The 24747-nt window shown below is 34.6% G+C and overlaps 1 protein-coding gene across 1 annotated transcript in view; it reads left to right on the forward strand.

Moving 5' to 3' along the window:
* CNTN5 (contactin 5) overlaps positions 1-24747 on the forward strand; it is a 615891-nt gene that overhangs the window by 256617 nt on the left and 334527 nt on the right. Inside the window, exon 2 of the mRNA XM_026034957.1 lies at positions 22770-22899. Within this exon, the coding sequence (XP_025890742.1) occupies positions 22842-22899 (58 nt within the window). The 5' untranslated portion in view covers positions 22770-22841. The remainder of the gene's footprint in view (positions 1-22769; positions 22900-24747) is intronic.

Consider the following 24747-nt stretch of genomic DNA (forward strand, 5'->3'; position numbering starts at 1 on the left):
AAATTCTAGGGAACTCTAAGCAATTTGCTTCCCACGAGAGTTTTATGGATGAATAATAAAGACCAGAGCTGATGATGCACATCTCTGGTCTACCAAGTCTTCAGGGAAAGGCAACAAACAGATCCAGATAGCTTTATGTATTGTTATTTGTCTTATATCATATAGATGCCTGAAAAGAGAAGTATGAGGAACTCCCCATTGTTTCCTGTTCACTAGAATTTCCTATAGTTAGCTATTTCCATACCTTTTTTGGTAAAAGCTTTCAATTTCATCCAATAATAGTCCTTTGGAGAGGGACAATGTCTCTGCATAGCCTGAAATGAGTCTTCACCTCAGTTCTCACTTTGGCTCCCTTCCAGCCTTTTCTGAGCTGCTACAGAGGGGCAGCTAAGAATTGATACATTTCTAAATTGCAGAGGAAACTGCAAACTGCAGGAAGGAGCCTGTTGTGTATTTCTGGCTCCTGTCTGATCTAGGCAATTCCATTGGGAGCACTGATATTGGACAGCAAATTTCATGTAAAGAATAAAATTTGATACCATTGGAAGAAGCTGATACAATGTTGGGTCTCATTTTAGAAGTGGATCAATTCTACCCATGAGGTCTTGCACTCTAACCAGGAAGGGAGTATTTTGAACTCCACAAAAACATCTGTGCACTTGTCAAATATATGCAGAAAAAATGGAGAGGTAGAAAATAAAATATGATAGTAAAAATGATTAATGTGATTGAAGAGGAAAGGTTCAAAAGGGATAATTGTTTGAGGTGTGAGTAATGATCATAGCTGTCTAAAAGCATATTTACAGCTTATCTATAGTCTCACACAAGCCTTAACTAAAATAYAAGCACAGCAGAAAGTGCATTAGCAGCACCATACAGTTCAGACTGTATGGCTGCTTTGACACGTACCCAGGACCAACCTTGATATGAAATTTTTGGTGTAGCATTATGCTAATATTAGTGTTTTAATTTACTAGTGTATATCTGGATTAGGATGCAAACACTACATTTTTAGGAGGTAATAAAATCTGTGAAATAAATTATTTCAGGTTTAAAAAAACTAGATTATTTATTTAAATAATTTGAATAATTATTTTTTCTTTAGTTTATTGTGTCTTTTTCCTAACTCTCTTATAAACTGTCAATAACTTGAAAGAGATTATGTTACTATTTCTTTAAACTTTTAAAATTGCCTGCACAAGGAAGCTGAAAATTTATTCTTTAATCTCATTATCTAAACTTTCTGCATATATACTAATGTCAAGAACAACAACTTCATCATTAAATATTGAAAATTCAGAATCTGCTATTTGCTCTGAAATCTGGAGTGGAAAATACATAGAGCTGGAAATGTATTAATTTATACTTTCATCCTCTTAAAGTATCAGATATGATTCTAAAAAATGGCCAATTAATTTACTCTCTTTTAAAGTGAATGTACCTTTTCATTCTTTCAAATGGTTAAAGCCTGGAGAGGACCTGATAATTATACACAGTGTGACATGACATACCTTGTTTTCAAGATGTCATCTATAGTTCTAGAAAAGACGTGGATAATTAAAAAGAGTTATTAAGAAATCATTACCGGAGCAAAATAAATAATAAAATTTACTTTATTTGCAACTTGTCTAGTTGGTCATAAGAATTGAACTGTGCCTTCAATTTAAATTCAGCACTCTAAAAGCAATATCAAACTTTCAATGATGTCTTTTAGTACTTGCTGCCTTTTATGCCTCTCAGAGCCAACAATGTTATGGTTTATTCTGAATAACAACTCAAAGAAAAATTGTGTGCAGTGGACCTATAGGACAATTTCCAAAGGGAAAATATAATTAGTTTTGAATACCAGAAGTACACTTTTTTTTTCCACCCAAAACTTCTAAGGATTCAAATACTGTTATTTCATTGTATTTCTATTACTTTGTAGAGCTGTTTGCTTGTTTGTTTGTCTTCCCCCTGCTTTCACAGTCACTCTGCATATGTCTTCTGCAAAATATAAAGGAAATATTGCTGTCTCTTGGAATGCATCTACCACTTAAAAACTTGATGTCCTAACGATGAAAAAAAAAAGAGCTGAAGATGGCAGATCTATTTCATGACAGCCTTTTCCTGAGGCATTCAAAATGTTTTAGAAGATTTTTAAGGTTTGTATGGAGTAGACCACATAAAATATCTTCTAGTGACCCAGACCTTYCCCAAACACATCTACGTCTATCTAAACCAAAACAATAATAATAATAAAAATCACTGTAGGATAATGCCTGTGAACATGTGCCATGTTTCAAAGCCTGTAGCTGATATCTTTTTTAATATTGAGATGCCATTTACCTTAAAAACTGCCAATTTACAGCTTCAAATAAAGCTAGTAATAAAAGCTAATGATTAATTTTATTTGGTAGAAGGACAAGCATACAGTTAAACCACACCAGGGACTGTTAGTTTGTATGTCCAGCATCTGTTTTAGGGATACAGCTATTCATCACCTAGCTGCCTCCAAATGATACAGGGTCACCTAATTCCACTTCTTTCAAAGTCTGTGTTCACTCAGACTTGTCTAGACACAAAGGCTGACTCAACACTTCCTTTATTCAGGGCAATAGAATAGCAAATAAAGCTTTCTACTCCTACTCAGGTGATAACAAAAGCAAGCTTTCTGATTTAGAATTCTGAATGAAAATGTTTCACTGGGTTCTAATTTTTTTTTTCCTTTTGTAATGATTAGTTTTCAGATAAATTCAAAAGGTTAACCTTAATTTTTTATTCAATTTAAAACRATCTTGTTAGCTAACAATCAATCAAAAAGCCCATGTTCATAACATTTGGCGCTGACAATTGTTGGCAGGGTATACTTTCATTAATAATATTAAATAAAAATTTATTTTCCTTAGCATTTAACTCTCAGCACTTACAGAATAGATTTGGGGTATATCATTGTYTCAGTAGATATTGATAATAAAAACTGTGGTCCTAACAATACTTGTAGAGTCACATGTACTGAAGAAATTAACATGTGTTGCTGACAACAAAGAATGAACTAATTAACGAGGATATTTGGTTGTTATCAGATGTACATCTTCATGCCTGTCAAAAACTCCAGTTCATAATCTGTTCTGCTGCTCCTTCTTTCTCATCCTGACTTTCAAGAAAACATGGTTTTGTTTTACCAGCATTTAGAGACAGAATAAAAAAAGGATAGTGACATTTTCTAGACAAAAAAGAGATTTCCATCTTGGCAGCAGGCAACCTAACAATACAACACAGACCACATAATTGGTGATTCTCAATGTTAGGCATGGAGGTATTTTGTTATAAATTGTAGTAATATACAAATTGAAAGAAGATCAAGGCCCTGAAATTTTATATAACCATTTTGCTAGTTTTCATAATTTCCGGAATAGGTAACATTCTGAAATGTACAAATTGATTACATTTTTGTGTTTTTTTTTTTTTCAAACTTTCAGCAGCTGAAAAGCTATTTTCGTTTAAGCAAAATTAATATGAAAGCTTGAGCAGGGGGGCTGGACTAGATAATCTCCAGAGGTCCCTTTCTAATCAACCATTCCATGATTCTGTGATTCTGGGAAACTCAAAAATATCCTACTGACTGTAAAATGTAGCAGAGACCTATTCAATGTCTCTTGCTTTAAATTCAGTAGGTTTTGTTTGTTTGTTGTGACTCTCATGAAAGTTGTTGATTTATTTTGTTTCATTTCTCAGGTGTCTTTACAGACTTTAAATATCAGGGTGTTGTCTTATAAGTTCTCAATAATACCATCAAAAAATGTTGACAATCTATTGATAGTTTGTCATCAAATGTTGCTTCACAAATGTCTTTTTATCCATTTAGGACTAGATGATCTCTAGAGGTCCCTTCCATCCTTAACCCCTTAACCATTATAAAATGTGGTAAAAAGGTGATTCTGATAAAATAATTCTGTAAGATTGGAGAAAAATGCAATCCTCCAGGTATTTTAACTCCTCTTCTCTTCCTACTACCATAATTTGGATATTTTCTATTGTTTATAGCAAGTTCCTTACCTACTCCCTGGATGAAGAGTAATACCACTAGAAAATGGTTCTCTGTTCAAATTAACTCTTCTATCTCATGCTAATGAAAGCACTACAGGGCCGTTGTAGAGAATATAGTACTTTACCCAAGATATTCTAACATTCCTATATTCTATCTTTTTTATTATTATTTTTAATATTCTAAGACTTTGCCAATACATTTTTAAAAAGAAAAAGACATACATTTTTTATTAAAATTGTCCACTTGGTGGTTTGGCTTTATTTTCTAAACCTTAAATAGTTTATGTCCTCTTCTTCTGTGAAAGCACTAGACAAACATCAGATAGAGCATATTCTGCCCTGTACCTCTTTCACTTAYTGGGTGTTTGGAATCTTCTGGAGTGTTTGGATTCTCCTGAGGGCAGACTGTAATCTCAATTTTTTTTTCCTGTAGATTTACCACAGATTTTTATTTCTTAAATGTAATTTTTAACTCTTCAGATTCAACTGAAAAGGAGAAACGTCTTCATTTGAATATGTTTGTTTTCCAGTCAGATAGTTCATGTATATGTAGTTCATGCATATGAATTTTACCAAACAAGCATAAGCTGATAATGTACATTAAGTGATGAAATTTTCTGATTGATCAAAAAAATTCACTACTAGTGAAAATGCACTACTACTATGAACTTTCTACATTTTTGTTATTGCTATTTCTGAACGACACTTTCATGTCTGTATTTTTTTAAACATTCAAATTTATTATGAAATTTGAAAAAAATAAAAACACGCATAGACTTTTATTATTTTGCAGAAAGTAAAAAATCTATTCCAACTTTCTTACACCCCCTGAATACGAATGATAGTACATAAAATTTATTTCATCTTTTCCTGTTTCCTGAAGTCTTACATAATTTCTCTAATGTTGCAAAGATGTCTTTTTATTTTTCTGTTAGTTATAGCCATAATAAGACAATTAAAATGCAGTGTTTTCCTCTCTAAAAGCACTGAATATAGCCACTTATTTTTCTCAGATTGAGACGTTGATTGGTTTGGATTCTCACTTCCTTTTTTTTTCATTCATGGGTCAAATATCAGTTAATTTCAGCACAGACTATAGGTAGCCTGTCATATTCCTTTTTTATTTTGTACTTTTTTTTGCATATATCTTCTCTAATGCAATAAAAAGAGACTAGGATTTATTTATCCATTTCATTTTAAGTAAAAGCAACAAAAATAGATTCAGTAGTATCTTGTTAAACCTGTCAGTAGTATCTGTTAAAATGAGGATTTTTGCATTTCATTTTGGAAGTTCTCAATTCAGTACAACATCCCAAGAAATGCTTGCTGATGTTTTATCAGTACCAATCTCTGATAATAGTAAATGGCTAGTTCTGGAAACAGTCAGCTAGTTTTTCAAGTTCAATGGGCATTTTGCCATTTGCAAATTATGCTCATCTGATAACTCAGTTTCAGGGTGAAATTTAACTCCTACAGGAAAACACAATCAAAGATCACATAACATGCTTAGGCTCTGAATGCTTCACTAAGCCTCACAAAAATATTTGTCCTGTGTAAATCCCCAGCTAGATACTGGAGACACGGGACAAACAATCCAAGCTAATTTTTCCTGTTGTTCCCTCTTTAAGGCTGCTGAGCAATGTTTTTCATTCCATGACATGATTTTCTGCAATTTATAACTTGCCCATAAACTGCAACTGGACTGCACTTTCTCAAGCCGATTATCAAAGAAATGTATGTGTAACTTGAGTAAAATCCATAGAACTATTTTTGTTTCTTCAAAGAGAACGTGTTTAATCAGTGAAGTGATAGCAGAGATGCTCAGTTAGACTATAACTCTGCAAGGTGTTGCTGAGTGCTCCTCTGCCTTGCTAATTGCGTCAGCTAGTGCTCAGAGTTTTGGAGGTTCTCGTTCCCTGTGGTGGGAGCTGAGGGTTCATTCTCMCTCTACCATTGTAAAACCCTCAATATTGATGCAATAGTGCAGTAGAAATATAAAGTATAAAATACAATAAGATGCCCATATGWGGTAATGCCCCACATATTTGGGCTTTCCTAGAGTTAATATTTTGTCTTCTTCCAGGCTTGCATGAGCTAAGGACAGAATAATCTGCAGTTCTGCTAAAGTTAGTGGAGTCACATCTGCAGGTTTTCCTAGGGTACATGGACAACTAATGTCTGCTACTATTATGGGCTACTTGAAGCCCTGTGTTGCATGGTAGAAAGGAGGGGCATCTATTCATGCAGTTGTGAAAACTCATGTTGTATGYGATTTAGCTGTGGTAAACAGAATAGTTCTGTTCCTGATAGCCTTTTTCATATATCAATAAAAACTTGAGATACAGCATGTCTGTCTTTTCTTGCAACATCTATATTTGCAATAGGTTTCCATCCATTTTTTAGAGACTAATCCCCCATATAAAATTGCAAAAAGAACATTCAAAGGTGTTATTTTGTTAAATAAAACTCTTTTTCAAATTCTCTTTGATTTCTCATGCTTTTTTGACTTCATATGTTTCTCATCCCTCTGCAGTTCTAATATTTTTATTGCTGAAGGATTAGCCAAAGGGGAAAAAAAATCCCTTGGGAAATTTTCTCAAATCAGTGCTTTGGGGTGGCATTGATTATAAAATCTTTCTCTACCTGAAGATGACTGCTCTCAATTAGAAAAAAGAAAAAAAAAAAGAGCACTACAAAAATAAAAAAAATAGATCAGATTCTGGGCCGTTTCACAAAAAAAAAAAAAAAAAAAAACAGGAAAACATCATGTTTTTATTTAATATCTCATTATTCAATGCTTCATATTAATTTTTCCTTAGTTGGTCATGTTATACATTACATATGAAATGATTTTCAAAGTAGCAGAGTCTGATGCTGTGATTTGTACTAGACATAAGTGATCATCAGAATTATGAAATAACTTGTTACTGGCAGTGAATAAGAGGAAGTGCCCAGACTGGACCTGCTTCTGGTTAAAACTTGGAAGATTTAGCTTGAGAGGCCAGAAATTCAACAGGATGTATTTGTTGTCTATAACACTCAATCAGGAACAAAGAAACACAGATCAGACATTTGATAGAAAAGCTTGGGGTTTTGTAGGAAACAAATGGGAAAGTCAGACACCCACTTAAGGAATAGCTTGTCCTAGGAAACAGTTAAAAAAATAAGACTGCAGTATTGATGAGACAAAAGTTTGTTTTGACTGGAAAAATAAAACAAAGGATCTTGGTATTTCTAACAGAAAGAAAAATGAAGACTATTTTTCAGAAAAAAAAAAAGGTGTTTATTAACTCTACCTTTGCATCCTCTGTCACTAAGGCATCCTCCCCATCCAGCAGTGGGCTAGCATTTTCCCRAAACTTCCTCCTACTGCTGATGTCTTTGTAGAATCCCTTCCTGTTGTCACTGACATCTCTTGCTACCTCCAATTCCAAACAGGCCTCGGCCTTCATCGTTGCATCCCTGCATTCTCTGACTGTGCGCCTATATTCTTCCTATGTGGTTTGACCCTTCTTCCACATTATGTATGTGCTCTTTTTCTCATTAAGTTTACTCAACATCTCCTTCCCCATCCATACAGGTCTCCTGCCCCCCTTACTCAACTTCTTTCTTGTGGGAATGTATTGATCCCTCGCTTGGAGAAAGTGCTGATTCAATATTGTCCAACTCTTCTGGACCTCCTTTCCTTCTAGGATCCTGATCAAGGGGATTCCTCCAAGGAGCTCCCTGAGGAAGTCAAACTTACCTTTCTTGAAGTACAGGGTTACAATTCTGCTTCTTGTCCAGCTTCCTCCTACCAGTATCATGAATTCCAGTATCTCATGGTCACTGCAGACAAGACTGCCCTCAGCCTTCACACTTACCACTAGAACATCTCTGTTTGTTAGCATTAGGTCTAGCAGTGCCCCTGCCCCTGTTGGCTCGTCAACCACCTGCATCAAGAAGTTATCACCTGCAATGTTCTGCAGGAACTTCCTGGACTGTCTGTTCCTGGCTGTGTGATTATCTCAGCAGATATTAGGGTGGTTGAAGTCCCCCATAAGGGGGAAGGGCCTGTGATCTGGAGGCTTCTTGAAGCTGCCTGTAGAAGTTCTCATTCACTCCTTCTTCCTAGTCAGGAGGCCTGTAGTAAACTTCCACAACAGTGTAGCCCCTGTCAGCATGCCCTTTAATCCTCACCCACAGGCTCTTGACCCACAGGCTCTTTATCGTCTCCTATGCYGAGTTCCAAACATTCCATTTGTGATTTCTGATTGTTATTTGAATTATATGTGACTATTATTTGAATGATTTCTGGCTGTTATTAAATTCTTCTCATCTGTTTTCAGACTAATACTTACGTCATGTAAACTGGAAATCAGGCATTCATGATTATTATGACTATGCGTTATCTGAAATCATGTATTTACATTTCCTGTTGCATTGTCAAAAGAACTACAACTTATTATTGTACTGGCAACTCCGATCTCTTTTTTTGTTTGACTGACAAAGATTCAAAAAATAGAATTATTGTTGTTATAAATATTTTTCAGAGCTTAAATTGATTTTGTCAGCTTGGCGTCTGTCATTGCCAATGCTAATTTGGACTTGTCTTTACTTGGCAATGGCTAAGCGAAATTGGCTAAAGCAGTCAGTGCATGGTGCTTTGGTGGGATTTTTCTGTCCTAGTTCCTTGATTTTCTGAATAAAGATAAAGATACTCTAACAATAATATCCTTAGGAACAAGGTGTAACTGGCCAATCATTTATATATTTTTCTTCATTTCTTTATGTCCTTTTAATTTATTGTATTTCTTCCTGAAGGCTTTTTAAGGTGATAAAGAAGATAAGGTGATAAGGTGATAAAAAGAATAGCATCTATAACAGAGAAGAGTACTTTTAATTTAGTATTTTCTTTGTGGAAGGGAAAAAAAAGAAACAATGTGCCAAACAGTGGCTGACTGTTACTTCATTAACTTCCTAGTATATGCAAGTAGGCAAGAACAGATATTGTCCAGTGATAGCCAACAAACAAGGACAGCTGAAGGTAAGACACGTGATATCAGTTTATAGAGGTATGGGAGATAGAGCAGATATATTTTTGAATTTCATCTGGAAGAGGGCAGAATCCCTCCTGTTTGTCCTCAGTACAGTAAAATAATTATACTAAATTCTTTCCAAATGAATTGGATAGATTGGATGGAAGCTCCTACTTCCTTCCAGAAATCTGAGAAAAATCTTATTAAGTCATTTAATTATATCAGTATTTAGCTTCATATATTCCTGGTCAAGATGTCTTTTCTRAAGAATGTAAGTTCTCTATGATACTGGAAATATTCTCCACTTGTTAGCCTACACACACACAAAAAAAGCTCCAAACAGATGATATCTCCATTTTCATCTATGAACACATGAGATTTTTTTCACTTCACATCCATTAGCTAAGTTTTTTAAGATATTAGAAAGGTAACACCCTAGAAATTTTAAATAGTGACATAAGTAAAATGTTTTCCACCTATTTGGACTCTGACATGTGGTTTTCGCTGAAGATTTTTCTCAGCTAGGAGATTATCACTGTATACTTTCTCACTGTTGAAGGGAAGAACCCACAATTATAAACTTTCAATTAACTAGAAATAGCTAAGCTAGCAAAGGACTTTGCTTCACCGCATAATTAAACTATGACAAATTCTAATATTGCTAACAGCCCTTTGTCCTACTTTCAGTTTGGTTCAATTTATAAAATCAGTTTAATTTTAAAAATGGATTAATTCTTTCAATAAAGCTTTGGACCTTTAATAGTTCACCCTGTGGGGCCAAAGAGTCCCATATGTACAAATGGAAAGATGTGAAGTCACATGCTACTCACTCTTAGAAACAATGATCAAAGCACAGGCACTATCACATTATCTGCCTGTCTACTTTCAACATTAATCTACATATTTAATGATGTCCTCATTCTTCTATTTTCAATAATAAGTTTTATAGAATCCAAGTTATCCTGGAAAAAAAAAAGAACAGAAGAGACGAATGTTTCAGGGGTTATTTTTGCTTTCAGATATTTTTAAAATATTATGTTGGGAACTATCACAGTCATAATATGTGTGAATTGATCATGTTGATTTTTTCAATTAGCATTTTTAAATTCAACACTTACAATTCCAGATATTTATCAGGGCAGAAGAGAAACATAGTCATTTTCCTACTTCACTGTATTTCCTTGGAACCTCTGCTTGGGACTGTGTTTCAGGCACTTTTATTTCTTGGAAAAGAATGGATAAACTTTGAATAAAAAGACACACAATTCCATGTATCCTGTAGAAATTCAGAAACTCATCTTAGGTAKGGACATGAACAAGAAATTATTGACAAGATGAATGGAAGTGCTATCTACTCAATTAGTTATATCTCCTGAAAACAGTAAAAAGGTTTATGAATTTTAAGTAAGGAGGATGCCTTCCTCCCCAGGAAAAGAAAAAAWATATATATATAACTCATTTAAGAAATAAAAAAGAAGTGAGAGAAACAAGAGGTATTCTTCCATATCTTTCTCTGACGCTATTGTGATAATGTCCTGATGTTCCTTTCGCATTAGGGAAATGTGGATACCATATAGAGATTGTTAAAACTGCAGATCTACATAGGAGCAAGACCAGGTTTAGGATGCTGACAAAACAAAAATAATATTGAAGGCTCTGCAGACACTGGACACAGACTGCTTAACAAGTAGAACTCAGCCTGCTGGATCAAATGTGCTTGGAAGAGGGAAAAAAAATGGGGAGAGAGGAATAACGTTATTTCTGCCTGCTTTCCTGTAGATAAGATAGTGCCTATTTATGCAGAACTCATTTTATGCTGAATTGGCTATGAATGTATTATGTACATTGGATGATTCAACAGAAATAGGCTTATATTCTTGACTATACTTGACTATAGTCAATCCCTCAGGGCAGAAGCCTGGTGTGACATAGTGCAGTATTTTCTAAGGAGGAGTCTCTGAGCTTAATCCTGTGTCAGGATACATATCACAATATCGTCCACAACTGCTGCATTATGACAGTTTGCAGATGGAGCAAAATGTCTTGATAATTTTTTCCATGTAATTGTAGCCTCCAAAGTGATAGTTAACCCAGTATTCTCACTAAAGTCCAGTTTACGAGTGCATCAAAACAAGCTCTGCACTCGCAGTTTATGATATTCCTAATTTCTGACAATAAACCTGTGCATTCTCCAAAGCAAGGAGATAGCGTAGCTGCTTCTTGAAAAGACTGCACTCCAACAATTTCCTCAGAAGGAGGAAATTTATGTTTTAAATAAAGGGTAGGAAGATAGGAAGAAATTCATGTCAGAAAATAATCTCTAGCCAGTATAACACTTGCAATGACAGCACACATTTTGTACAATGTAAAATTAAATTCTCTTACAAAAAAAAAAAAAAAAAAAAAAGAAAAGAAAAAGTAAAAAAAAAAACAAAAAAAAGGGGCCGGTAATTAAATTTTTTGCTTCTTATTTTACCAGCCCTTCATAATGAAGTATTTCAACTTAAGTCTGTTTGCAAGAGTTGTATTATCTGAGGACTGATCACAGCTACAAAAATGGCAAGGTCTCCAGACCATGTGTACAGGTGGACTTCATAGTGGAAAATATTTTTCTTTATGTAAAAACTTATCTGAAATGCTATTGTCTTGAACTACTGATATTCTAAACATTTTCTGTATTTTTCCTTTAATGATCAGGATAAAAGCTCAATGTAAAATAATAAAGATGGTGGTAACATGGAGAGGACTACAAAAAAAGAGGCAGCCAGGATGTCTGCCCTCCTGCTTTATCACTAATATTGCAGAAGGTTTTACATTATGGTATCTTGGGTTTCAAATTAAATGTCAAATTCAATTTGCTGCTGGAAACATGAAGTGTGTGACTACCCTCAGAGGAGTAACCTGGCAGCACAGCTTCATAATTGGTGTCTGCCCTAATACTGAGTTAAAATATGGGAAGAGATGTTGTTTGTCTGTAGTTACATCTTGCTCTTTACAAATAAAAAATTCACCCCTAGACAGTCTAAAACATATTTGGTTAAAATTTGAGCCCTGAGTAAAGTTCACTGGCTTTGTTTAAAATCTTTAGGAAAATAATGTTAAATACAGTATGATAACAGATACAAACCTCCCTGATGGGATCATGGCACCAGTTATGTCTTTATGTCTCTGACATTTAGCTCATAATAGAATGATATTTGTGAAAGAAAATCAAGAGGTGCTTATTCCATTTAGAGTACTTTTTTTTCTTTTTATTCAGACAAGCTCATGTTTTAATAATGAGATTTCTAATCCACTTTAATATTCTATCATTATATCTTAGTGAGCTCTCTGTTGTATAAGTAATAACAATGAGGTATGTTTAAATATAAAAATGCATCCTTAAGCATCCTGACACTTTTAGTGCTGGTTGTAATTAGAAAGTTAAAAACATGTGCAATTAAATATGTTAAAAGAAAAAAAAAAAAAAAAAAGAGAAAATGTACAACTCTGTAGTGCTAGTGAATTTGTTTCATCATTAATAATCTTTAGTAGGGCAGTTTAAAAATGTATTGCAATATTTCAAGTGAAAAATAGCTAGGAACAAAATTACTAACATTTAAGCTGCCAAAACTGTTTTCAAACAATTGACTTGCTTAAGAGTCTTCTGCAAGATAATTTTATCCTTACAGGTGTTTTTTAAAATCCATGTATTTATCTACATTTCTAACAGCGAAGTTACAAAGATTTTTTTTTAACTGTTGATTAAATAATCATAGAATCAGAAAATCCTCAAGATTGGAAGGGGCTTTTAGAGCTAGTCTAGTCCAACCCCACTGCACACACATGGTCACCTAGACCACATGCACAGGGCTGTGTCCAAGCAACTTTYGAAGATTCCAGAGAAGGAGACTCCACAACCTCTCTTGGCCATCTGTTCTCTGTCACCCTCACTGTTAAGAATTTCTTCCTTAAGTCCTTGCAGAACTTTTGGTGCTTCTGTTTGCGGCCATTTCCTCTAGCTCTGTCAGTGGTCACCACTAAAAGAGACCGGTCCCATCTTCCTCCCTCCCTTGAGGTATTTATACACATTGATCAGGTCCCCCCTCAGCCTCCTCTTCTCCAGGCTGAACAGGCCCAGCTCTCTCAGCCTTTCCTCATAGGGCAGATCTTCCAGGCACCTGATCATCCTGGTAGCCCTGTGCTGGACTCTCTCCAGCAGCTCCACATCCCTCTTGTACTGGGGAGCCCAGAAATGGAGACAGTACTCCAGATGTGGCCTTACCAGGGTTGTGTATAGGGGGACACAGAATCACAGAATCACAGAATATTCAAGGTTGGAAGGGACCTCTACAGATCATCTAGTCCAACCTTCCTGTTCAAGCAGGCACACCTAGAGCATGTGGCACAGGGCAGCATCCAGGCGGGTTTTGAAGACCTCCAGAGAAGGAGACTCCACAACCTCCCTGGGCAGCCTGTTCCACTGCTCTGTCACCCTCACAGTAAAGAAGTTCCTCCTCACCTGGAGACRGAACTTCCTGTGCTCCAGCTTATGGCCATTACCCCTCGTAATCATGATCACRATAGAAATAAATTCTGTCCTGAGATCAGGTCACATGAAATATTTAGATTTAAAATTTAATGCTAGGAAAAACAAAGAATAATAATTAGATAGTCTAATCCAACCATGTAAATAATAATAATAATAATAAATCACTTTTATGCCTTTTTTTTTTAATTCTTCTGAATAACTTGACATTGAGCTAAGCTATATATTTCAAAAATACAAAAGTATTCAAAAAGTGCATTTGAAATTGTTTCAAAAGTGACTTGTGTTTCTTAAGCCTAGGAAACTTTTTTTTTCGATCTTCAATTGCAGATGTAACCATTTTGGCCTTTATTATTTTTGTTCAGAATACTCCTTTCTGAAAGTATATACAGGAATCTCTCTGTAGTTTTACAAAATACTTATAAAATTGACACATACTCTCATCAAGGCATCTCTACATATTCTTCTTATAGTATTTTTAAGATAAAATTTTGTATTTTTTGATCATTTATTGTCTAAACCTCAAAAAAGCTTTGACTAATTCAGACTGTCATATGTCAAAACTGGCCTAGTTACCTAAATGTGAGGACAGAGCAAACACGAAGCCCGCACAGTGGCTAACACACGCATTTAGCTCAAGGCTAAAAAGTCAAGACAAGTTTTCTGTAAAACACTGTAATCTTTCTAATTTGTGGATTGGCACACAGAGAGACCTGTAACATATACTGACTGGCTGGCTGTTCACATGTAGCCTGTTTATGTCTAACTGCTCTCTGTGCCTCCCAGCYTCTCCATGCACAGAGCAGTCTGACTCCCTACTGGCTGCCTATATCTGCTCTTCACTAAAATCCACCTGACCAGCTGGCAGCATCATGTAAGGTCCATAGCAGAAGATAATCAGGGTATCAATGGAGCTTACTTTATCCTTTGCACGTTTGGCAACCAGCATTGCACCTTCCTGACTGCTCTCATATCTTAGGCACAGAAAATTTATTGATCTTTTTCCTGTGCAGTATTGAACACACATTAGTGCATAATACAACCTGTTATGCCACAGCTGATCTGTCTGAAAGTGAGRGTATAAATAAACTGAATTTATGGGTCCACAGAGAGATAGTGGCCACTACTTCATTGCATGCATGACGTGCACAATCTGCAGGTTTTTTATATGCTTGTAGAGTGCTGAGTGGTGATGCTGGTTTATGCATAATATAATTAGTTTGGCAGTTGTGTTAAGTGGAAGGCCTATACTATCCTTTTTTATGCTGGTTGACATAATACCAGCTGGAAATGGCAGTCAAGAATATTTCCTTAATTGCAGTCATCTTCACTCTGGACACTAGCTGGYTGCTGAAGAGAAGCCGAGATCAGCTACTCTGCTATGCATAGGAAGCAGATCTATAGGGTACAGCAGAGACACAAACAACAATATTACGATGTTCCTATCTTTGTTCTTATCTCCCTGCTTGTTAGAGAAAAGACAGTTTCCAGATGTGATTACTCCAGCACATCTTAAGATTTCCTGATATAGATTATAAAGATTAATAGATGTGTCTGAGGAGAAAAGCATTAGAATGTATTTTTCCCTTGCATTTTTGGTTGTAGAGTGATTGAGTCCAATAAGGTAGGTTGTGAGCAGGTCCACAAACTTTMTAACTGATCTTCAAGTTCTCTGAGAGTGTCTGTGGGCCAAAGTAAAGTTACTTGAATATGTTACCTAAAGGAGCATAGCAGAATTCTGAAGAATGTTTCACAAAGAAGAAATGCAATTTTATTGCAAGAGCTCTGATCTATGAGCCAAATGACATGAACAAATGATTGAAGAGTGAGCTGATCTTGCTCGTTTTTTGTCACCTGAAAGTTAATGTTGTACTTTAAGCTAGCTGCCTAGGCTTCTGCTACAATCAAGTTTCCATCAGAGTTAGCAAAGAGAAAGAAATTGTTCATCTTAGTTCAAAAATAGGTGTCCAAATCGGTTTGAATGATTTATCCTTATGTTGCTTACTTCTCTACATTGACTAAGAACAGAGCTTAGACAACTAATTTCTGATGGGTGAAAATAGTTTTCATTCCTTTTACTCTTCAGTTCCAACTGGTGAGTGTGATTAAGAGTGGAAAAAAAAAATTGAGAAGCGTATCATAAATGCTTGTGAGACTTATAATAAATATAAATAACTGTTATTAGAAAGTTCATAGAAATAACCTAAGTATAATAGTGGTAGCTATGTTTATTTCACTCTAGGTTTTGAAAAACTTGAAAATCGCCCACACAAGGTGGATTTGTATTGCAGTGCTCACTCAGAAACCTAAAGAGGAGCAGGTTTTAAAGTGCAGCTCTTTTTTTCTCCATAATGTTGGTACAGTAACTGAAAGCTGGAAAATGTCAGTCTGCTTGACAGATGAGTGGAGAAAAACAAAACAAAACAAAAAAACACAATTAATTTGACTGCCTCCCCCAGTATAAAACACACAAAGAAAAAAACTATTAGTTTGACTGCCTCCCCCTGTATGTTTTTATTCACCAAGAAACATGCATTAAATGTGGAATATGCTGGAGCCGCCACTGGTCCTGGGTGTGATACAGTGGTAAAAAGATGCACCCAGTCAAAGCTCCCTGTAGATATATCTGGAACCACTTGATCTGCCCTGAGAGGTGTCCTAATATTTTCATCAGCACCTCATAACTGACATCATGGAGCAGCTGAGAACTGCTTTTTTCACTTTCCCCTTCCCCAATGCTCAATGATGAGATTTTTACTGATCTCATTTTCTGTGAGGATCCCAAGCCAGGATCCAGCCTCCGCTCGCAGTTAGTATGGGATGATTCCTGAACTAATTCAACATTAAATTGGTCTTCTTGGTTAAAAGATTTTTTAATGTCCATCAAATTAGTAGCGGGTCTGGTAAAAAAAAAAAAAAATAGAAGCAATAAAAGTGTAGTCATATAACAGAAATGCTATAATTTGCTTGCATTAACCACCAGCTTGAAATGCATGTGTTGGATGGGGAGATATTATATATTTCATATCCACAACCTCTTCTTTATTTTTTTAATTTATCTGTGAAACAAGGCAGCAGTTCAAATGTTCATTGATTGATATGTAAACTAGGATTGATCTAAATTTTAAGAAATAGCCAGTTTGCTCCATTTGTTCCATATCATTCTCTACTTCTTCCTAGAATTGGACCAGTATCCTTGAAAGCTGTATTAACAGCACAAAATAAATAAATAAATAAATAAATAAATAAATAAAAATTTATAACAAAATATAAACTTGGATATGGAAAGTCCTGATTGCTTGCCAGGAGGAACCCGACAAGAAAAGGTTCCAGTGCAAAATAAACTTTTAATGCTGTTAGCAATAAATTAAGTATTCATAAAATAATTGAGAAGTATACCTGCTAAAATTTATGCTTTATTAAATTTCCTTTACAATATGTTGAACTATTATTAAACCTTGAAAATAAATGATATTCCCTTGGAGCAATAATCAGTCGTACATGACATTGTGCTTTTTACCTTGGCTTAATATCATTTCACTTTCATATGTCCTGTAACAAATTCCACTGACATTTCACTGTAAAAAATGTCTATGATAGGACTTTTATCAAATATTAACTTAATATAATTTAATAAATTTAAACCRTTTTGTAAATAGTACTGTAAAGAAAGACTTTGGACTGAGCAAATTAATTCTTTACTGAAGGCAAACAGGCCGATGAACCCCATAGAGGTCATATTAAGCATACCCAATGTCTGTGATAATCATGGTCTAACAGTTAATTTAATATGTAAATATATCATCAAGGAACTCTCAAAAGGCAAGATCTTTTTWAAAATTTCTAGTCCAACTATCTCTTCTGTTGATGGTGAATTCATAGCACCTGAGCCTTTCCTTCCCTAAAGTCTCTATTGCTCCGTAGGGTGAGTGTTGCCAGTTTGGATACAAATGAGCACAAGAGAAACTGGAAGGTCTTGCGATTCTTGAACAGCAACCAGATGTGGGAATTTGATTCACGTCTTCCAAGTCCTGACTGCTGCAAAGGCTGTGTATGGATCAAGACTTCTGTGTTGACTGGAAGGCTTTTTTTCAAGACTTTAAATGTGGAGCTTTAAGTTTCACTTTAGTCTTTCCCAAGAGTATTATGAGCCTTTTATGGAAACTCTAGTTCATACTCAGTTCATTACATTTATCGATTTCATACCTTTGACACTTTGAAGAGCATTATTAGCAGTCAAGCTGCATGTTAGGCCAACATCCTCTGCTCCCTAAATTTAAAGAAAAATATTTCCTAAAAATACTACTTGTGGTGTTACTATTTTTTTGTGCTTTATGCTGCTGTCTACTATTCCTTTCAAATTTTGATATGTGCATAACAATAGGTCAGTTTCTGACTCTGTTCAGTTTCTGCTCTTACAAGTCCCCACAGAATACCAGTATTGCTCACCACTAGTTATTTCACTATTACCAGAGAGCATATTCCTTCTGAAGCAAAAAGAAAGTTACTTCAGCTTGAAGTATCAGAGATCTCAGCTTTTTAATAATATATTAATATAGAAATCTATTATTTCTATATTAATTATACTTATTCCATATATATTTGTATTATATTTTCTATTTATTAGTATAGAAAAAAAATGTTACATAGAAAACTTTTTTCTTGAAGTAAGTCACATTCCTTCAAATATTGGTACAGATAAGCTCATAAATGTGTATACGATGGAAAAAGGAAATGAGGTAGCAGTAATGGTAGTAGTCTGTCACTACTAGCCAAAACAATTTATTAAAATATACAAAAGTGCGAGTGTTTTAATAAACTATCTACTACCAGCACACAGAATTAAAACAACTTGAAAACCAATTTGGCAGAAATTCTGAAGAAAAAAAAATAGTACAATGTCGAAAAGCACATCTGCTAATTTCTTGTGCAGAATGGGAAGTAAAATTTGTTAGATAAATTACTATCTGCATCTAATGCATATAATGCATTACACTCATCTAATTTATTTTAGAATACCTGTATATATAATTTGCCGATAGATAAAATTCATGTCTTCATCCAAAAAGGTGTTCACAGAATCTTTATATTTTGGGAAGAGATCAGAAGAAGAACACAACAGGAAAAAAACCAACAAATTCCATCTTTGCTTTTAGAGACTAATAAAAAGACTATAGATTAATGATCTTATTCAAATCATGCTATTATGTAGAATAAATGTATACAACATAGTTGTACATACATACAACACATCCATATCCATATCCATAACATATACAGTTCCAGCACTGCACTATCAATGAAGCCAATGAACTGTTCCAAATGGGACAGTTGGATTTTTGAAAGGTCCAAATTTATATTTGTTAAAGAGTGTTGGTGTTTAGCTGAAATGGTTTTAAATATCTCTTTAGCAGGCATCTAACTGACGTCTCTCTCCTTCAACTGTATTCTTTTCACATAGGAAGTGACTCCATATTCTACTTCATATTCTTAGGGTTAAAATGTATATGCTTGATTAAGGATTATCAAACGCTACGCTGGAGATAGCCAGGATTAGCAAAAAGAAAAAAAAAAAAAAAAAAAAATTAACAATATCACTCAGGTCAAAAATGTTTCAGTTTTAAGAATGAACTCTTCCTTCTAGGACTTAAGCGACTATTCAAAAACATTTTCAAAGCACTTATACTACTTACATCTTTTTTTTTGTCTTCTTTTTAGAATATATTCTTTTTTCTTAGCAATTTAGTGAAGCTTCWGTCTTTTTTGCTACAAGTATATATAAATACTTTATTTACATAATTCTTTTGTTATTCAGAGACTGTCTAAAAGTGAGAGTGTAGTCTTCTGAAAGATAAAATAACAGTCACTGATAATAAARATACCAGAAGTATATACCTTAAATGATTCTAGCTCAGAGAATCGTAGAGTCACAGAATTATAGAATCGCAAAGGTTGGAAGGGACCTTTAGAGACTGTCTAGTCCAACTGTCTGATTAGGATATGTATCTGTACTTCTTTTGTAGGGAATATTCATCCTTTTTTTTCTAAATTATTTCATGGAAAACACCTTTTTACCTGAATGCATTTGCCATATGCTGTATATATGAAAATCCCACATGCAATACCTAATTCTGTCAGATTGTATGAGCAAGGCACTGTGCTCATGATTTCTCAAAGACACTATATCCCCATTATATTGTCATGTACTGCATATGTCCCTATGGCCTGCAAAATATTTGCCAGCTTCAATTCTTCACTGAATAAACAAGAAATAGGCAAAACATTTGGAAAGGGCAACTAGGGAATCACGCTCAAGTTCCTAGAAAAAGGGTGGGTAGTATGAATCCAAAACCTGCCAAATTAAATTTAAGAGACAAGATCCTTTCACTATAATACTCAAGATTGCTAGGTAGATTTTAAAAAATTGAGGTGGCATATTTCCCCCCTACTTGTTTTTCTGACAGTTCTCCTACTGAGATAACCCAACATCTTTACACAATATAATGCTAGGAAGTCAAAGTCCAACACTCATGACTTCATTCAAAACCTCCTCCTGTCTTTGTATTTTGCCTTTACATTTTTATACGTGTATAAAGCAAGAATGAATTTTGCTTTACACTAATAGACTCAGATTATGTAGGTCCCAATTAAGAGTTATCACTTATTATTTTTCCTCAGCTCCTTATGTGGTGCAGACTGTCACAGMTCCATTTCTTTAATGAAACTTTCATTATAAATGTGTTCTGTTTTCCAAAGTGTTTAAAATCATAATGCTGCAAGTAGGTGATGAGAAAGTTGTTTGAGTTTATATTTTATTATGATGTTCCTATTTCTCAGTTGCAGTGATTTCTCATCCTTTTCCTGTTCTAAAGTATGTTAGTAGTTTATTATGATTGTCTGCATAAGACAGACTATGTGATTTTGCTGTTTTTCTGACTCTTCTGCTGAGAACAGGAGAACATCTTTACACAACATCCTGATAGGAAGGTCATTGTCCAGCACTCATGATGTATTACATATTTAATCTGCATTTGTTTCAGATGAAAATGTCTATTTTCATATAGTCTCTAGGAAAAAAATATTATTTATATTGTGACTAACACCAATTACAATCATTAAAACATGTTTTAATGTGACTCTATAGGCATAGTACTATCATAAAAATAGTAGCAATCTCATATTTTAATGCTGGAAATGTTGATCTATTCTTCCTATTTATGCAACAGAAGAATCATCAGGTTAATTTACAATTYCAGTGTTGCGTCATTTAGTAATGGTGCACAGCAACTAAAACAGGTGAAAAAAAGTGAGACAGAGACAAAGGAAAGAGTGTTGTAATGTTGGGGCAGGGCAGAGCTATACTTTACCCTCTTTAACAGATATAGCCAATAGGGGGAAAAATAAATATTAATGAAAATGCTGATTTCCCAAAGGTCTGATCAGGAAAGTATGCTGAAAGAGATAACTCACCAACCAAAGGAACATACTGCCTGAAAAGCAGATTATCACTGAAGTGAAAAACAAAGACAGCTGACATTAATAATTAACTGAGATGGGTTCCTGGGGAGGCTTAGATGAGCTACAGGCGCTATATATAAAGTCACTTGCCTACCAGATTGTTATGTCCAATTTTGGAGGAGTTCATCTTAACATGTGCAACCTATATTAAGTTCACCYGGTCTAAGTTACTTGGCAGTATAATCGTAATGGTGAATTTTTACCTATATTGAAAGATGCACCTGCAGCACTATAGAAATGAAAACTGATGGGCTACACCTTCAGATTGTTGCAGGAAATATTCTGTCAGCACCTAAACAGATGCTGTTTTCTCACACTCATGTCACTGTGTGAATACATATACGTCTGTCCTTGTATACAAGGGAAGGGTTGTCAAAGTCAATTGTAATTTGAGATGCTCAGAGAGGAGTCAATAAAACGGGAAATAATAAAACAGGAATGTGCTCTTACACTGCACAATTATTTTTTTCTCCAGCTGTGTTGAGCTGCGCCTTTGTACGTGCACTGTGACTTTTCTCACATTTGGGATAGGTATCCAAAAACTGTCTATGCTAGACAACTATCTGTGCCAGGCAGCTAAGCAGTCTGACTATAATCTGGTGCCATTATATCATCCCCCAAAAGAAAGTCTAAGACCCTTCTGTTCTAAAGGAACAGAAGAAATTTTCCTGTGTTGTCTAGTGCTTCAGGAGCTTGTCCTGTGCCGAGGAACTCTTGATGTGGCTATGGATTGCTGCCTTGAACGGCTGAAGGTTCCCTGGTCATGGAGAAGAGGATCTCATAGGCTTCCTATACAGATATGATATATTAAGCGTAGAAAAGGAATTTTAATGTTGTAACTTCACATTCCACCAGTCAAAGACCATCCGTATATATCCAGATGAAACTTTTCATATATATTTTGAACTGGGTTATTGAAAAATCCATGGTGGCGTGTTAATGTTCCTGATATTACTATACAATAGCTAAAAACGAAAAGATCAAGCATATAATAAACTGAAAGGTGGTGAGCAAGTCATGGGACAGATAGTAAGAAAAAATCTGAAAATCCTAAGAGTTGTAGAGGAAAGCAAGACTAGTCTGTTTTAAATAAACAGTAGTTGTTCAAAGGTAGATGTTTTACATAAGRAGTGGAAATAACTGGAATCTCTTTCAACCCGATCTGCAAGTAGTGAAAGTGCCTTAGCTTTGATAGAGCAGGTTGTTCTTTCTATTTTGGTTTCTTTCTTCTCTTTTTTTTTTTTTCATTTTCATTTTAAATGCTTTACAACAAATGTCATCATATTGCTTTTGGGAAACAAAACAAACAAACAAAAAAAAAAATGCACCAAACTCTATGCTTTAATATGCTTGCCATGAAAGACAGGTGTACTGTCCCCTAAGCTGGGCTTTTTCAAGTGTATGAGATTCAAAACTGCAATATCCATTCAGCTTTCAAGTGATATCCGCAAATTATATCCAGAGCACTGTCATAGACATTTCAGCTATTAACACAGGTAACTACTGGAACAAAATTCCTTTGAGGATCTGTCAGAATACCTGCCCTTTTGCATAAAGTGCTCTTTGGGATTAGACTTTTAATTGCAATAGGACCAGCTTTGCCTTTTGGATTGTCTGTCTTATTATTGCAAGATATTTTTAATTTTCCTAATGGAGATTTTTCTTTGTCTCACCAGGCTAAGCTTTAATGAAGAAACGTCAGCGTTGCTAATAACTGCACAAAGAGGGACCGAAGACCTTTGTGACCAATGATGTGGTTGTCATGGAAACTATTTCTGTTTCTGTCACTCACTGGGTATCTTTCAGGTAAAACCAAACAAAACCAAGAAAACTCTGCCTATTGATTCCAGACTTTTTATCTAAAAACAGAAATAGGGAGATGTAAAAGCATTTATATATATATATATAAAGAAAAAAAAAGAGACCATTTCTCTAAATCCTGAAATTTTAAGAATTTATAAAGAAGAGATTTACAAGTGCTTTTACATTTCTAGGTAAAACTGAATAACATTAAGGACAAAGGAAAGATGGAGCAGTTACACCTCTCCTTTGAAAAGACAATGCTAATTTTATTATTAGCAAGGTGAAAAAAATACTTGAAAGGAGGTGCAAAGTGTTTTCCTAAGGACTAACAGCTGATGAATTGCTTGATGATTTGAGGTCTTACCCTGTCCTAGTTTTGCAAAATATTTATCAAATTCTTGTCTTCTTTCTTAAGACAACCATGTACCATGCATTGATTAATCCAAATTTTGTCTAGATAATTCTTTTGCAGTCTTTTTTTCCTGTGACAATAGCTTAGTTGGCATTATCTTTTCAAGTAATAAGATGAGGTGATCRATAATAATTTACGCTTCTCATATGAAAATCCTTGTAATTTGATAGCATATTGTCTCTAATTGATCTTTTTTGCTGACCTATTTTTTTAATGTTGCCTATAACTGTCTGTCAACAGTTTACTCAGCCACCCTCTACTCAGATTATTCCAAAATTTAGTGATTTTGTGACACCATGAGAACAAAATTTGTAATAGTCAATTAAATAGAATATGGAAATTTATTATATTACCATGATATTGGATGTAGGAATGCAAAGAGTCTGTGTATGTGTGTTTGATGCATTTTTAAGTCTTTTTTTTCATGATCTTAGGTATTTTGGTACAGGGAGTGTTTTTCTTTTTGTATTGTATTGTTAGACATGTTATCAGTCTTAGCAGCATTAGTATTTTGGTGATTCTAGAAATAGTGTCATACAACTACCATTTATTTATGTAATTTTAATTTTCTTATGTTGTTGTTGTAGTTTCCAAGAACTTTGATGCAAAATTCAGGAGCATTTTGGAAATTCAGTTCTTGGAATTGGAGAATTATGTCTTCAACATAACAGTATTTATGATTAATAAAGTCAACATTCCTCAGCAGGTCTTACATGGTGAAACTGATGTACCTGAGCCTGCAAATGACTTCATATAGTTGGAATTTCCTTACAGTCTTAGAAGTCAGCTATGTTGAAAAAAAAAATGCATGTAAGTGGTAGAGTTTTCTCTGGATAGAACTGTCTAGTCCTACACCTATTAATGTTATTAACACCTATAAGATGTTGCAAAAGTTCTGCAATTAATTTCATACACTGGAAATTCCGTTTCCTATGGTTCTATATACAGTRATGAGTTTCGGCTGTTGTATCATCTCGGTCATTTTGTGGATGTATCTATTAAACCAAAATCCTGCAAAGGCTTGAGAGCATTTGCTCTCAATGACCTGTATTAACACAGCATTGAAATAATAAGCTACTTCAGAATCTAAACTGAAAGTCAGTCAGTATTTATGTACTAATATCCTGAAAACTGTTGCCAGTCATTTAGCATAATTTTTAAATTAGGTCTCTTGTGTTAATTTTTCACTTACGCCTGACAGTTTCTAAAGCATTTCTCTTATATTTCATAGTTAGAAAAGTAGAGTTCTGAGTTATTATTGTTTTGGTATGTGACTCTAAGATCCTAAAAGGATTATTGTATGTTACTGCAGTAGAATTAGAGTTGTATTAGAAACTGATTTTAACAATTTTCATGTTTTGTGGCATATAATATAATATTACATGCATTTTATCACACACATAAATAACTTTTACAATGATTTCATTAATAACAATTGC

Source organism: Nothoprocta perdicaria, unplaced genomic scaffold, assembly GCF_003342845.1.
Source record: "Nothoprocta perdicaria isolate Ctin4 unplaced genomic scaffold, notPer1 scaffold_153, whole genome shotgun sequence".
Lineage (NCBI taxonomy): Eukaryota > Metazoa > Chordata > Aves > Tinamiformes > Tinamidae > Nothoprocta > Nothoprocta perdicaria.